The sequence below is a fragment of the Amblyomma maculatum genome, chromosome 11, assembly GCF_055883805.1.
Source record: "Amblyomma maculatum isolate TAMU_Amacu chromosome 11, ASM5588380v1, whole genome shotgun sequence".
In the NCBI taxonomy this organism is placed as follows: domain Eukaryota; kingdom Metazoa; phylum Arthropoda; class Arachnida; order Ixodida; family Ixodidae; genus Amblyomma; species Amblyomma maculatum.
Genome location: NC_139354.1, coordinates 20,389,236 through 20,405,730, shown reverse-complemented (window position 1 = coordinate 20,405,730; position 16,495 = coordinate 20,389,236). Strand labels below are relative to the sequence as shown.

Here is a 16,495-nt window from a genome sequence, read left to right as displayed (position 1 = left end):
CCAGCAGGTAGGGTATACGTTTGGGGAACACATTGCAGGTAGAGAAGTTTTGTCTCAAGGTGGCTGGCATTCCACTCACTGTCCGCTAACTATGTTTTGGAATGACTGTCCTTGAGATCATTACGGATACCGGCACCGGAATTGAAACCATGTGTTGCTAAAAGAAAAAGTTGTGGCATGGTGTGTATTTTGTCTTTTTATGCCTGCACTTCGCACGCACCTGGAACAGCGAGTTTGTTGCACTTTACACCACAACGCGTGCCATCGACAGTCATCGTTCCAAAACCTAGCCTGATATTACTTCTTTGTCCTCAGGAGTACCTAACAATGCTGGCTCGCGACATGACAGAGTGCAAAAGGTGGAGGACGTGCCTGGATTGGAGTTGAACAGCTGGCTCTGGAGACTGTTTCCCATGAGTGACTGAGAGGAGGGGAAATTACGGGAGCTGTGAGACATTCCGAAGCTGGAGATGCCACCACCCCCGGAAGCGGGGACATTGTTCCTGTTCCATGGGACAACACAAAGCATAGAGGGGAGGGGAAAAATGATGTGGAGGGGAGGAAGAAAGACAAAAATATGTCACGCAGGCAGTCAGCACACTGCTGCCAAAGTGCCACGCACTGCCAATGGCAACACCCAAGTCATACAGGGCTACCACCAGCTGCTCTTATATCACTGCCAGACAGAAAAGTTACTGAGGCAAATGAAAATATCGCTCAAAATTGCTACCAATGGCAGTGGCTAAAGCTTGCCTTAAGATTTCTGATGCGAGCACAAGTTTTATACTCTTAAAGTAGAAAGTGGGCTTTTGTAAGGCGCTATATATTAAAGCATTCATCATGTTCGCACTGATCACTTAACATGATCAATGTGAACTTACATCTTACTACTTAATTTACCTCTGTAGCAAACAATTAGAGGTGTGCAAATATAGAAATTTTTAAATATGAATGCGGGGAAAATAATGGTGTCGAATATCAAACCTCTCATCGGTTAAAAAAAAAGAGAGAGAGAGAAAGAAAGAAAAATTAAAAACAGCAAACACTGTCCGTCTTGTTTATATTGGAATTCCCACGGTACAGTAGAACCTCATTGATAGGTTCCTGATTCACGCGATTTCCCGTTTCATGCGCTCAAAATCGCAGGCAGCAAAAACTTTCACAGGGTTACCCTATTTTTCTCCTGTTTAATATGTTCCTGCATAACACGATTTCCTGCTTACTACGTTCAAACTTTTGATAAATTGTGGCTGTATAATATGTTTGGCGATAACTGGACATATGGTGATGTGCGATGGGGCTGAACCTGGTGGCCCGTGACATGAAAAACTGAAAAGCGGCGCTTACCCGCCGCGGTCGCATTCCTGCAATGCTTAAGTGCAAAGTGGTGAAGCATTAAAGAAAGCCAACGAGCCCACATACGAGGTGGTCGTTCCCACAGAAGCATGGCTTCGTGAGGTGAAACACAATGGCTTGTTTGCCATGTCTCAGGGACATAGGAGTTAATAATTTGATAACTATGCGCTTACACACAAGTGGGTCGGGTCTGAGAACGCAGCATGAGCAAATATGAGGCGACTGCAAGCTATAGCGGTGGCTTTGCCACAAGTTACAGGTGTAAGGGGGCAAAGCATCCGAAAGAAACCAAGGGAGTGATCCCAGTCCGTCATTGCCACCTAAAAACCGGATTTGTTACTAAGTCTTCAGTGCTTAGGCCAACGCATATACGGACTGAATTTTGCAAGAGCTAAAAACAGGATCTATGCATACTTGATGTCACGAAATGCTAATGTACACATTTATAGTGAAAGTGCTAATTCTATATCGCTTTGTACTTCATTCACTACCTAAATTTACAAAATCAGGAAATTCAGATCATATGTTTTCCCGGATATGTTTTTATACCATGTCAACAAGGTGTTACTGTATCTGCAAATAAAATTAAACTAGAATTGCATTACAAACAAGCGCATACCCTACTGAGAAATCCAGCCTTAATTTCATACACGATTCCATATACAGCTTTTTTTTGGTACGGGATGGACCTGCACGAAACCGGTTGGAGCTGTCACAACGCGTGATTCTGTTCTATCAACAGTAGGGTCCTCTGAGCAGCGTCACTTGGCGACAGACAGCGGAAATATTGTAAAAATGAATGCCGCAATCATTTTCTGCATTTAGTGAGTGTATGTTACCTTTAGGTTGCGTTCAGACACGCCTCTCGGTAACAATCGCCGTTTAACCAGCTGAGAGGCAACCAGTGACGAGGAAGAAGTTGCGGGACCCTACCGTTGAGGAGACGGAATTGCACTGTCATAACGCTGCTGAATGCAGTAAACTCTCACCAATTCAGCCTTGAAAATACCAGAAAAGATAATCGAATTAACTAAAAGTTCAAATTATCATAAGAGACTAAAATAGCAGCCGAAAACCGTTTGCATCACAGTAACTTAATCTGATGAGCACCTGCATGATGTCTGCATCTGAGATAAAAGAAAAGAGAGAGTTATGTTTCTTTTCCAGGTTTTGTCGAGTGCTTCACTTTGTGCACACTGTCGGGAAGGCTCTCTTCACAAAAGGGAGGGCCTCTGTTCACAAAATGGCCCTGTCATATTTTGAGGATGCACAGCCACGCGGTCAAAAACAGCGGTGACACTGCGGTGAATTTGAAAATTCTCAGTGTATTCGGCAATTTTTGAATGTCAATTTCTCAACTACTAATCGAATGAGAAACACATTCGATTCATATTCGAATGTGAATATTAGCACGCCCTTTGTCCAGCAGCAGAGGACATAATTATCAGGAAAAAAAGAAAGCTACCTAAACATTTTCCGGCCAAACAATTCAAACTGAAAAGGCCAAGTTAAGGTTATGGCAGTGTACTGTAGACTGAAACCTGTGCTGAAAAACCGGCATTGATACACTCATTTTAACTGCAAAACCTGTCAGTGATGGCAAAGTTGCTACATTGTTTTCCTATCTTTTCCAGCCCATATATACATCTCTGCGTGATCAGAGTGCGGTAGCCTACGAATATGGGTCATCTATTTGTCCAGTGTCCCTTTAGAGCTAAAATAAAGCTATGCAAAGTAAATGCTTTACTTTAGAGCATCTTACAAAAAGTAATTTCTCTGCACAACAGCAGTGCATACAATGAGCAAGGATCAGTGCCTGCAGTAATCTTTGCCAACTGCCATGGGCATCAGGCATCAGTTACAAGTAATACTTTTAGTTGTCTGGATGGCATCAGGCTGTCGGAAAAAAAAAAAAATGCAATTAGCACTCGCAGAGTGCAACACTACAGGTGTTTCAAAGGCTGAGCTGTGCAGATGGCGCCCACGTCAGCACTTTCCACCACAGGACTACTAACTGCTAAATGGCCACAAAGCCCTCACCAGCCAGCCATCACAGCGCTTAGTTTTTACAAGCAGTTCCATTACTCATCTAAATGCATGCAAAAACGGAAAGCAACAAAATTCAATTTCAGTTTTACCATCATCTTCTGGACTGATGACGCCGCTGCAGCTTTATGATAGAGACAGAGAGAGAAAACATGCATTCAGCTAGAGGCACACCAGTCCATTACAAGCCTCAGCCACTGCAACACTGCCATCGAAAGGCGTTAGAAACAATAGAAGCATTAGCGGTAAAGAAAAAATACCAAAGCTTTTCTGAGCTTAGCGAACATGAGGTGCATAGGAAACACATTTCTCGCTCAACAAATGAGCCAAGTGACAAATGTGCATGCAGGAGTCTTGGTATGTCATCTTCACTTATCTGTTCGTTTATACTGGTTTGTACAGTGCTCCTGTAAGATTATTTCAGGTGGAAAGCAGGAAATATGGTGTACAGTGGTCAATCCTTGCAAAACAAAAAATAGTCTAGCCCAGTCATAGCGGAACTACTTATACTTGAATAGTAGTTATAATGTACGGATTTCAATTTCTTGTTCCCATTTTTCCATTTTCAATACAATTTCGGTGAAGTAAATAAAAGCGTCTCAGCAGATAAAGTGAAAAGTTTTCGTAGCAAATTAAAATTAATCTATTAATTGGAACATATTTACGCGTTCCAGACAAATTTCTTCAAGAAAATAAGAGCGATACCCAGCAGACGGCAGCATGCGCGGCGTCGTCTGCACTCCTGTGAAGTTAAAAGTTGCTTCACTGCATAGCTTGGCTCACTGCCCTTGTCGATCCTTGATTTCTTGGCCATGTCGAGTCTTACGAGCTGGTGACCATTGCAGCTAGTGACGCTCTACAGATGTTTCTCAGAAGTTCGCAGCGAAACTTGGCTTCGCATTTGAATGAAGTGGAAACATGTTCAGGGACTTCTGGGCTACTTCTTACAGCGGGTATGAATCAATTTGCCCATAGTTGACCGATTTTTCGGATTCACTAGAGGATAATCGGAGCAGTTGAGCGACACACAAACATGCACAGACGACGGGAGGCAACTGGCGTTCAATGGCTGTACTGCCGTCGACACGTGGCGAGTGAACACGTGGGCTCAGACGACGTAGACGTGAAAGCGAATCTGCCATGGCGAATTCGCCGAATCGTCGCGTTTCGAGGGTGCTTCAGAGCATAGTCCTCGCAGTCCATACGGTGAAGCATCCTCAAAATACAGCGAGGCTGTCTGTGAACAGGTACAGTACAGTACAGTGTTAAAAGGAACATGAGGCCGCATTGCTGCCGCGATTTAAAATGCACTCCCGAAAAAGCCAGCGAAAAACGATCGCATAATATGTGTGCACAGTGAGCATGGCCGACTGCTCTTCCCAAGCATGCGATTGGTGCCATCCATTCTTGCCAAAAGTCGGCGGCAACGATTTCCGATGTGTTTAGGCCATACGATCTCATGTTCCCTTTAACAGTGGATGGTACTGTACCACTGCTACTGCGTCGCAGCGAGATAAGGGCCACAGAGGTACTCATGATTTTGGAGCATTTCTTTCAAGTACTCATGTATGTTAGTTCTATAGAGCGCGTAACTGTGCTGCAAATAAATCCGAATAATCAAGCATGTCCGAAAAAGTAAGGGTTGGAATTTTTGGTCAGTGACTATTTGTTTCTTCGAAAATGTAACAAAATAGTGGATATAGCGATGCCATTTCCGATTCTCGTCAACTTCATTATAACCGGACTAGACTGTACATCCAAATTTAAATGAGAAACAAGGTGTAAAATGCTTCAATGATGCCACAGTGATGAACAGTACAGTAAAATCTCATTAATTTGACCCCCGTCCATTTGCAAATAAGAACTAGAAGCGCGGTTCTGGCCAACAACCATCAAGTCTATGGTGTCAGACGCTCATTAATATGAATAACTGACAGCCCCGCTCCAGTCAATTCAGACGTGGGATCGCGTCAAGATATAACCAAGACTTCCCGACTTGCAAATTGCATGGAACAGAGATGCCTATGTGCAATGGCAGCCACAGGGATGATAGGAAGCTCCAAATTTCTGAAATATAGCCCAGTTGCATAATTTCAGTTTAGCTTTAAATTTACATCAACTTGGGGCAGCGATCACGAGCACGTGTCAGCCATTTAGTATGTTCGATGGCACATCATTTATTATATTTTTATTTTTTGAGATGGTGTCACGCTGTTCTAAAACCTACACATATATCCCTCGTGTGCGTCTACATGCTGCTTCTATGAAACTGCGTGTGCAGTTTCACTGCACAGGGTGCTTCGCCGTGTGAATTGCGCGGTGAAGCACCCTCAAAAACTCTATGAGGGACTTCTTAGGTGCAGTAAGGCAAGAGCCTTTCTTATTTTAAGGTGAAAACCTTTAAAGCGCTCATACTCGCGGTGACCATCCGTCCGTTACATCCAATGGCTGGGACAGTGCCAGCTGTGACCCTCCTCGCTCTTCGGCGACAGGTGGCGGCGCTGAAGTGCATGCGCAGCTGTGCGAGAACGTGCTGCGACAGCGCTCCTTCGCCAGAAGTGTCGTTGCAGTCGAGTGAGTGAGTCGAATGGCTCCCAAGCGACCCAGTGATTCCGCACCAAGCATTTCGGATAAGCGCAGGAAGGTGGATTCCCCCAACACCAAACGGAGGAAGGTGAATAAACGAATGCATCAACGGCGGCTCCAGGCTTCTCCTGGGACTAAGGCGAGAGGCGCGGAACGAAAGCGTTTGCGACGGCTCAATGCTTCGCCTGGGACGAAAGCAAGTACAACCGACATCTCCCAGTACCTCGGCGCAATAAACATTCACAAAGAAAGAAATAATGGTGTGGCCTCAGTCGTAATTGGCAGTTATTGGCGCGGCAAGGCACTTCAGGCTGGCAAAGTGCCCCCATGTTATTTATTTTCTCAATTTTTATTTTGCTGCATTATTACTTTATTTTTATCTTAATTTCTTACTTCATTTTTGGTATGGCTTTTTGCTATTGATTACCCTATGTTTAAATACTATAGCCAATTTAGCCAATGTTGGCTTGTTATGAGGCTACAGGCTTGGATTCTGGACTTCTGGATTGATTTACGACCTTTCTGAAATGACTTATGGCTATTGACTATCCAATGTTTAGATACTTTAGCACATGTTGGCTTATTATGTGGCTACTGTTGGATTGGCTATGGATCTGTCCCATTTGACACATTCCTTCAGATGCTACTCATGAGCCAAGAAAGGATTTTGCGACGGGGCAGTTTTGTGAAGAGGCACCACTGGCGCTGCGTCGCACTGCAAAAAGGGTAACGGAGGCCTTTCCCATTTCGAAGCACTATTTCAATGTTCGCGACAATGTGCACAAAGTAAACCACTTGAAGAAACCGGGAAAAAAGAAATGTCATCCTCACTTGGGTTTAATCTTAAATACAGACAACCATTATATAGGAGTTCATTAGATGAAATTACTGTGATGCAAATGGTCTTCGGCAGTTTTTTTAGGCCCATTTGATAATCTGAACTTTCTGTTATTTCGAAAATTGTTTCTGGGACCTTCAAGGCCAAATTAATGAGAGTTTACTGTACTACATCCATAATGAAGCTGAAAAGCACTGAAACTATTCTGGTGTGTCAAGATTTTCGAAATACAGGTGTGTAACAATGTGACAAAGGACAATTGAGGCACAGTGACAATTTTATCCGGCAAAAAGAGTCCCAATCATGCACAGAAAGGGAGAAAATAGAAGGTGCAGCCGGCAATTATACCCTCACATTGTTTGTTCTCCCCCCTGGAAGGACATGCAAGTACCACTATTAATTTAAATTTTATGTTTTATAATGCTAAAAACCAATGCTAGATGCAAGTACTTGCGCCTTTCAAAAAGCAAGCCCCTCCTCCCCACCAGCCACTTTGCAACGTTAGATGCCTGGTTTGTGAAATCATAGCTGCCTATCACAAAATGAGCTGCATGATTCTTTACATGCATTAGTAAATCCCTATTTTTCTTTTTTGTTGTGAAGTCCCATACCATGCATTTATACCCTAATAAGAGCGGACACACATTTGTGATATGCAACGTTTGCCTGAACTGTAGCGGAGAATGTCAGAAGTAGCGGTACAAACGTTCAGCATCCCCCCTAGCCTTTGCCTAAATGTTTGGAGAAAGTAATATATAACTGATAAGATAATCTTTAATGAAAGCCGTTTTTATTTGTGAACCTAACCAGAGCACTTGGAAATTTTAAGTTTCACGTTGTATGTAGCACTGCACCACGCTTCACCTACTGCAACTGCTTGGTCAAGGCCCAAGGACCCTTTCCTGAGCTATTCAGCCCTGAAAAGCCGAGCGTGAGCCCAAGAAAAAACCTTCTACCGATTACAAATTGGAAAACTCGTGATGGCGACACTAGGGTTTGAATTCGGCACCTCCCATCAGTTGGATGCTCTACCACAAGGCCACCTCCTTCGTTAGTCGTGATCATCACAATAATGATGACATACCGAGATGCCAGGATCTATAATGTCTGCCACATTAGTTGTTTGCTGAGGGAGAAATATACACTATTGTCCTGGTATGTAGCCACCGAGAGTGTCGGCAGTAGTCTACTTTTACTGCTACCTCAAGTGCAAAGTAATTTCCAGCTGAAACTTCTCTAAGGTAGAAGTCAGCCACAACGTGCGTTGGCATTATACTGGTGGCAGTAGCAGCCCAACTACCACCCACTGCATGACAAAGGCCTCTTCCATCCAACTCTAACCCAGATGTTCTGTGCAAACTGCAGTCACCTTATCCCTAACCTTATCTTAACCTCACCCTCTGATGCATCTTACTGTACTTGCCCTCTCTTGTAGTTAGTCCACTGTTGCTTTAGGAGCTATTTGTTACCTTGCCTCCGTACTACATGCCCTGCATATTCTGCATGTTCGGCCCCCCATTCTGCTGCCTTTTCGTTTCTTAGCCACACCATAGTAAAGAATCAAATTGGATATGAATCCAGTTAACCTCTGAGCCTTCCTTTCATGCAATCTCTATCAACTTCTGGAAAGTAAGTATATACAAAGACAACTCCATTATGAACTTGATGCTTCAACTAGTATCACCTGCACTTTTATGCCAGTAGAACTTCAGGAATGTGTGCGCTGCCCCCCAGCGCAAGGCACTTGTGCACACAGACATAAACATGGCATGGCAGAGGCAGTGGGTGACGAGGTCCGTATTTGGAGTTTGCATCGTTTTCATATGTTCTGTTTTCACCCTTGCCTCGAGTTGTCTGACCGGTGGAAGCGCCGGAACCTAATGCCAGTTTGGTTGCCACCACTTCAGTTTCCGGCGTTTCCACCAATCGGATGAGGATGAAAATGGCGCTTCTGAAAATGACAAAATCAGCATATAGACCTAGGAGCGTGCAAAAGGCCACACTCTCCTTCAAGATTTGCCTGTTGCCCTACCATGAATGACTTACTTCCCAGCACACGCTAGGAGCAGCGACTTCATTCGTGATCTGCCAACAGGGCAAGAAAGAAGACGAGCGATTCACAGTAAGGAACACAGAAGCAAGCACACAGATTGGAGAAGAATGTGTGAGTTACTCCTGTTTGGACAGGACAATGAAAACAACGAGAGTTCCATGTCAAGTGCCATACAGTCTCTCACCTCCATAACGAGCTCTGGTCCGTGTACCTGCACAGCAGAGAAGAGAGTGCATGCTGTCAAAAGGTGAGGCAGAGAGTACAGCAAGGAATTCCACTGAGGTTTCCAAAGTGCAAACTCCATGGAGCTCCATGGAGAGATAGGAGGGGGGGGTTGAGAAACTCACCCTGTTCGCGGAGGTGCTCCCAGTCCCACCAACCGGTTGATATCGGGGCCCACTTGCCTCTGGCCGGGCAGACCTCGAGATCCAATTGTCAGCATAGTTCGGCTGAAGAGGACAGATGTAATGGTGTAACCCAATTAAGCCAGGCGGGGAGTACAAAAAATCTTCGAGAACAAAGCATCATCACTATTATCTTTCTAGCCAGAAGGGCTTAAAGAGGGATTAAGCAAAGAAAAAGTTTCCTTCTCCCAAGTCAACAAACAGCAAGAAATCACAGAATGAGTTAAATGCCCTTCCATAATCGGTCCCAGGGTGTTCAAAACATCTTGTGTTTTCACTTCCTCACAAGCCAGAAAAGTGAACAGAAAACAATGCTGCCAACCCTCAGAAATAGCGGTGTGTAGGGCGTAATGTGCCCGAGATGTATGCAACACTGCAGTGGATGGCTTGCATGGACTCTGCCCGCCTGGGGGTTGTTTAGAAACCAATGACATTACAAAGCATGCAGATGCTTTTGCATTTCATCTTCAGTGAAATCCAGCTGCCGAGGCCAGGATTAGTGTTAAGACATTTTCATTTCCTACAGAGTTTCCTACATATAGTACGAAGAGCCCCTCACTAATGATGCAGTCACACATCACCGGTGCACATCGTCTAGAAAGTGCCAAAAATAATTTGTTTAGACTAACCTGCCTCTGTGCCTCCTCTTTGCATATACCCACTGCCCTGTGATCGTGAAAGAGACCTTAGTACAGGGGTCTCAAACATGCGGCCCACAGAGTCCTGTTGTGTGGCCTACTAACCCTAGTTATTTTGGCTTTAGCTACAAAAGAATGTCACTTGTTCCCACATTTTTGCACTTTCATGCTCTTCAGACAGTCAACCCTGCCTTTGTCAATAGCTAAGTTTTCGTGATGAACTATAACTATGTAAGCTATACAAACTATATATTTAGAATATTAATGAGAAAAAGAAAAAGCTAGAGAGAGGAAGTGTATTTCCTCCGTAGCAAGATGAGTTTGAGACCTCTGCTTTAGAGAGTACAAATACACAACGAACAAAAGACAAACAAAAAGGATGATGCACACCTTTCTACCTGTCCTTGATCTCTCCAAGCTACTCCACACCTGCAAGCATAACCGAACCAGCCCAACGCAAAGCTCTCTTACAACACGTTTGACGAATACAACAGCTCAATACACGGAAACAGAACACAAAAAGCAACAAAAGAGACAAATGCTATCAACCAAAACACAAAAATTACAAAAAATAAGATATGTTATCGCTTCTTGCTTTGTTTACTTTGTCATACCTCCCAGCTATACCACACAACCGACAATCTCCCTCTGATACGTTTGCTACGCCCCTTCTTTTCATTAATATAGGTAGTTGTTTACATAATGTGGGCAACTTTTCCGACTACAGTCACTAGAAATTTCAGTTATCAAGTAGTGCCTCAATCACTAATGCCAGCTCAGTCGCTTGAAATGGCACTAGTAGAAAGGAGCATTTCACAAGGAACTCCGCTCCAATTTTGTCAGCACATGTAAAAAGCTCCCGGCCTTGGGGAAGTGTGACCACTCTCGGTATTTGCCATGACACACAGTTCACCATTGACACATACCTTTCTTGCAGAAGAGAGAGGGCTATTGCAGAATTTTTAACAAAAATCACGACAGACAGTTAAATTCTACCTTAAAGAGTTATGATAGGAAAGTGTTGAGGGCTCCATCATCATCATCATCATCATAATTTATTCATACCAGAGGCACACATGGTTCCCCGAGAAAGCTCTCCCTACCGACCTGTTGGGCGATGCCTGCTGAGGTGGGGGCAGGGAGGCCGGAGGGAAGCCCGACAGACTCGTTGGAGGAGGCCTTGCCACCGAAGGTGGGAACTGGGACAGGGCGCCCCCGAGTGCCCCTCGCAGGCCCAAGTCCCCGAAGGACGATGAGCTGGTCGCCTTGTCGGCACCAAACATGTCGGGAAAAGGAGCCCCCCTTGAACCCCCACCACCCGGCAGCACCCCAGGCTGTTGCTGCTGTTGGGACACCGACGGGAAGAAGGGGACTGCACACCAGAAGAAGGGAGTAAGGTAGAAAGAGAGGATGAGGTCATTCTCACGGACTTGCGGCACTTCGCGAGCACTCGCTTCACCCATGTGGGCAACAGCTGCTGCCGCCAACGAATTCGCGCTGTGCAAGTCAGCATCTCTGGAAAGAATGAATGTGGTGCTCCAGTAGAAAAATGTAGAAATGAATGTGAAAGAAAATAGGAGTAAAGCTATGCCAAACTGGGTGAGCGTGTCTATCTCTGAAGGCAACAGGCCCGAACTGGACCTTTTTCCACGCACCCCGATTGGACTGAAAATTGCTTTTTGTCTTTTTCGCTGTGAGAAGAGTCTGAAAAACCCTAAGTCAAGACATGCACTGTTTCCATCAATGTACTCATATTTCCTTCTGTTAAAAAGTTCATTTTTTTCAGCACCAAGCAGGGCTGGGCAAAATACACTTCAAAAAAGTATCTTCGATACTGATACAAGATACAGTGCCTAAATTGATTTTAGATACGGATACTCGATAATATATCGGCAATACTTTGATGCATCACTGATATACCAAATTTAATGAAAATATGGTATTATGATTTGTGAAGTTTACATGACTGGAATCTCAATGTAAAGGTGGTAATATAAACAGGGACGCTACAAAATGTTATCGTGATTTTAGGAATATTCAGTGCTTTCAAATAGCACAGTTTTTTTGAAAGGGCTTAAATGAATCCAACAGCACGGATTTATTGAAGCTCCGCTGTTTGGCAGCTGGCCTTTCTAGAACTTCAAATTGACTTGAAGCCATGTTACAGTGAAGCAATCGCTTCCACAAGCAGCCTAAGAAAAAATTTCTTTAAATTATTGTTCTTCATAGGAAACGACCTAGGAGCACTTGGTTACAAAGAGATAAATGTGAAACCTTTTTGTTGCTTTTCATTTCATACTTTACTTTGCGTGTGACCCCTGCATTTTCTCTGTGCTAAAAGGTGCAACCTGGTTAACTTAAGCAGTCATCTTGTCATAAGTGCGATAACAGACTTTTCTTCCCAAAGCTACAAAGAAAACAACAAAATAAAATGGCTGTTTATTAGTTCAGAAAGAGCTCTGTGATGTGGGTGCGCTAAAAGCGAGGCAAATGAGAAAAGCTTCTCTACATAAGCAGAAAAGCTCGCCGCAGTGTTGTGTTTAATGAAGGTGCATTTTATCAGCAAGTAAGAGTGAAGCATAGCCACATGTGGACTTGAGAATAATGAAGGTAGTTAAAATTTCACTCAAATTTCACTAGCGTCGCTTCAGTACCATGGCTGGTTGCAAACAAAAGTTAGAACTGTTGTTTTTCTTAACAGAGTTGCTAAAATGACGCCATACAATTCATAGTTAAAAAGAATTGTCAATTTTAGCTTTAAGATACAATTATACCTTTACGAGTTTCATTTAAATTTTGCCAACGCATAATTTGTTATTCAAACCTATGTGCTGGAAAAGCGCATTCAAATAACTTTTATGTTGCATATTTCCTGCAATTTTAGATGTATAGAATTTACAGGCAAAAGTCTAGTGGATGCCCATTTCTGGTGCAGTTACAAAGGACGGGTCTGTTTCAAATCGAGCGATGTAAAATACAAGAACTCCGGTTAGCTGACTGCATAGTGGCCGACTAGCCAAGCAGAGCCGACATGCATAGCCCGGGGCTTTGAGAAAGGTCGTGCTCGACACACGCTGTTCATGCTGTGTGTTTCGAGCTGTCTCCAAGAGATGAAATGAAGAGCGACGTCCACTTACTGAGCGAGCTACCTGTAGGTTGGCCATATCCAAATGGTTGTGATGGCGACGATGTCATAATCTGTGGGGAAAAAAGAAGGAGGAAAAGACTGATGACTGCAAGGCAAGCTGCCAAAATGCTGACCAGCCAACACTGAAGTGGCAGCTCCCAAATAGACAGAATGCTTTCTTATGCATGCTGGTTATTCGAAAAAGCTGACTATTCCCTAGCTATTCCCTAAATGCATATTCTCAAGCTACTCCCTAGATACCTAGCTGTGCACTACAGGAAAGTGCAAAGCACACTTTTCATTTCAAAGCTGCATGCTTAGATAAACGACCATTCAGACTTCTTACAATTTTTGCTAATCCAAAAACTTCTCTGGGGCACACGTATGTGCACAGAGAAGCAGTGTAACCTTCGCTAATGGCGACAAGACCTCCCTCACTGTTTCCCCAAAGAGGGTACAAGATCATAAAATGACAATTGTGATAATGACAACCATCACTGAAACGTCAGATGTCCAGAACTCCGAACACCAAGCAGGAATTACACGTTAGACATTGCGCATTCCTGCCAAAGCTGCAGGCTTGCTTAGACATTCAAGAATCAAGTTACCTTTGAAACTTTCAAAATTATAATTTCTGGTGATGTACAAATTATCACAGAAAACTAGGTCTTATTTGCATAGGTACATGTCATATGCACTAAACGCACAAGAGCTGACACACACACACCCATATATGTGGCTACAGTAGCAAGCCAGCAAAATAAAGAGCAGCTATTTCATTGCACACACACATTTCAGCCATTTTTTTTGCCACATATGAACTAAAAGACTACAAACTGACCTTAACAAGAGATCTTCGTGGCCGAAAGATGTACAGCCAGTAGCACTGTATTAAACTAGTACTGCTACCGACTGGCATACTAAAACCTTTAAGGACAGACTTGCAGAAGCAAGCATTTCCATTTTTTTTTTTCTCAGTGCTGCTGGCCGTGCTTGGTCCATGTATTACCAAAGAAAAACAGAACCTCAAGAGTAAAAAAAGTTAAGGCTGGACAACCAGATAATAATAATAAAGGTGATAATTAAATAATGACAAAGTTCCACATGCAAACTCTGGCCACTGCTACAAACCAGGAATTATGATTTAGGAGAACATTAAACAGCCTTTATATAATTCTGTCATCCTCCCCCTTTTCCACAAGTGTTTCCTACAGTACCAACTGTAATCACCTTCCTGTGCTGTTGCAATCCCAATAAGTTGAAAATGGTATCAGCTGTACATTCAACTATGCAAGACCATCCATACTGCATCACTCCCTCCAACGCCACCAAAAAATATACTTCAGACCTCACACACTTGAATATTGCCATCTAACTACAGAGTTATACCTATGCCTCGTTTCCCACCACCAATCATTGTCTGCATTGCACACGTCTACGTAATGTCATTTGTTTGCATCCTGTCTTGTCATTTTTTGCATTTGTTCTTTAATGTTTATCAAACCAATTTGTACCATATTTTTTTGCACTTTTGACCACAACTTTACCACCCGTGGTTTTTTTCTGTTAGCAGCACTTGAGCACTTTCCTTCCGTCTTTCGCTGCTCCTACTACACTAAATTCATGGTGCCAAAAGTATAGAAATTAAGAATAAAAACCTACACCCATGCATATAACTAAAAAGAAGAACATATAACTTTTGAATACAATACAGGAGAAAATGCCTTAGTCGAGGTACAGAGCTTCCGGTACTTAAGGATGACAGTCATGCATAATCTTCATTGGCGTTTTAACACACTGAAAATATTTACTCATAAGCTTTATCAGAAGCTTTGCTTTTTTAGGAGAAAGCTCACACACTATAATTGATTTGACTGCCTACAAGATATTTATACGGCCAGTTCTAGAATATGCAAATACTGTAGCAGCCCCTACCACACCACACCCAAGGGATTAAAAAAGCGCTGTGTTTGTCGTTATTGTGTTCTCTTGTCCCGTTTATCGCGCTGTAGATATGGAACATCGCCACCAACTCGCCTAACAACTGACCTTGTCAAGAAATTAGAAAAAATACAATGGATTTCCCCATGTTTTATATGCTCTAATTATCGCCGCACAGGTTCGGTTACTGAGAGGCTACAGCAGCGTGAATTGGAACCGCATGAAATTCGGAGAGCGCAGCACTGACTGAAAGGTTTTTCCAGATAATGTAAGGGGCATTATATATATATACAGAACATTGTATTAAAGTGCCCGTAAAACATGCTTCAAGAAAAAAAATCACAGCAAAGACTTCCAGCCAATTAATGTGCATACTGATGTGTACCGGTATTCTTTTTTCCAGATGCATGGGTGGAAGCAGGCTAGAACATTTCGGAGCAGCTCAGGGAGCGGCAAAAAATGCTATTTTGGAACAGCTTTGGAGCAGTGAAAGGAGAGTTTTGGAGAAATCTAATTACATTTTGGAGCACGCTTCTTAGGCCATTAGTCTTTTACAATTGCAGTTTCTTACTCCTAACACACAAAATCTCAAATTTTTTTTCCTTTTTATGCAACATCAAATGCTTTTCCACTATGCTTGCATCCGTGACAAAGCAAGGCAAAGAGTCAAACCAGGTAAAGATGATTAAAATAACACATGCTGACCTAAAGAACAATTAGGAATGAATTAGCAGCAAACGGAATGCTTACTTGTCATGTTTGACCTAAAGGTTTTGCCTATCTTAACTTACAGATTCAAACGTGCAGTCTACCACTTAAATGCGCTCAAGCAGTGCCACTATACAGATTGAGTTTACATCAATAAGCAGCACATTTCTGTTCTCCATCTTGAGCATATCGTTTTTGATTCTACGCCTCTGCTGATAAATTCCCAAGCGTTGGTCAATACTGCCTTCAGGATTCAAGAGGGATAGATGGCATTCAAAGGTAGCCTTTTCATTTTTCAGCCTCTTCACTTTTCGAGCGATTGGCACCCTCGGCACACCCCTCCATAACGCTTCAGGTACATGCATGCCTTTGTCTGATGTAGGCCTCACATGCTTGCCATAGAAAAAGGGGCTCGATGCTGTAGTACTACCGGTTTGTTTCCATAGCAAAAGCATTAGAACAACTTGAGCATTTCTTGTAGCCAGACAAGTTTCCAAACGGCTTGCGGTAGGTTTACGCTATCTGCTTCGCTTGCTGCTCTCAATTATCTCTCTTCTGGCGATTCATAAGTCTGGGAGGAAGTGTTATGTCACATGCACCGAGCGTTTTCTCGCAAATCCCCTTAACTGCTTGTAGCTCATATTAAGTTTACAGGCAATCAAATATTTATTATGCTCCATGCTCCCGTAGGTTTAAAAATATTTATTTCTATTAAGCTCAGTGCAAGATGAGTTACACCTCTGCCACCGGTGTGCTGCCATCATTACCATGCTCAGCTAGCTTTGATAGTAAAACATC

At 43.2% G+C, this 16,495-nt stretch overlaps 1 protein-coding gene across 3 annotated transcripts in view; it reads right to left on the bottom strand.

The window, feature by feature from the left end:
• The window catches only part of LOC146173031 (CCR4-NOT transcription complex subunit 2-like), a 43,704-nt gene that overhangs the window by 18,534 nt on the left and 8,675 nt on the right, over positions 1 to 16,495 (bottom strand). For 2 of the 3 annotated variants that reach the window (XM_084584093.1, XM_084584095.1), the window contains exons 2-7: positions 13,059 to 13,119; positions 11,029 to 11,293; positions 10,312 to 10,350; positions 9,227 to 9,328; positions 9,064 to 9,090; positions 373 to 503 (exon numbers count right to left, since the gene is read on the bottom strand). In XM_084584093.1, coding sequence (XP_084440219.1) covers positions 373 to 503; positions 9,064 to 9,090; positions 9,227 to 9,328; positions 10,312 to 10,350; positions 11,029 to 11,293; positions 13,059 to 13,116 — 622 coding nt within the window. In that variant the 5' untranslated portion in view covers positions 13,117 to 13,119. The remainder of the gene's footprint in view (positions 1 to 372; positions 504 to 9,063; positions 9,091 to 9,226; positions 9,329 to 10,311; positions 10,351 to 11,028; positions 11,294 to 13,058; positions 13,120 to 16,495) is intronic. The other variant, XM_084584094.1, reaches the window with a different exon arrangement.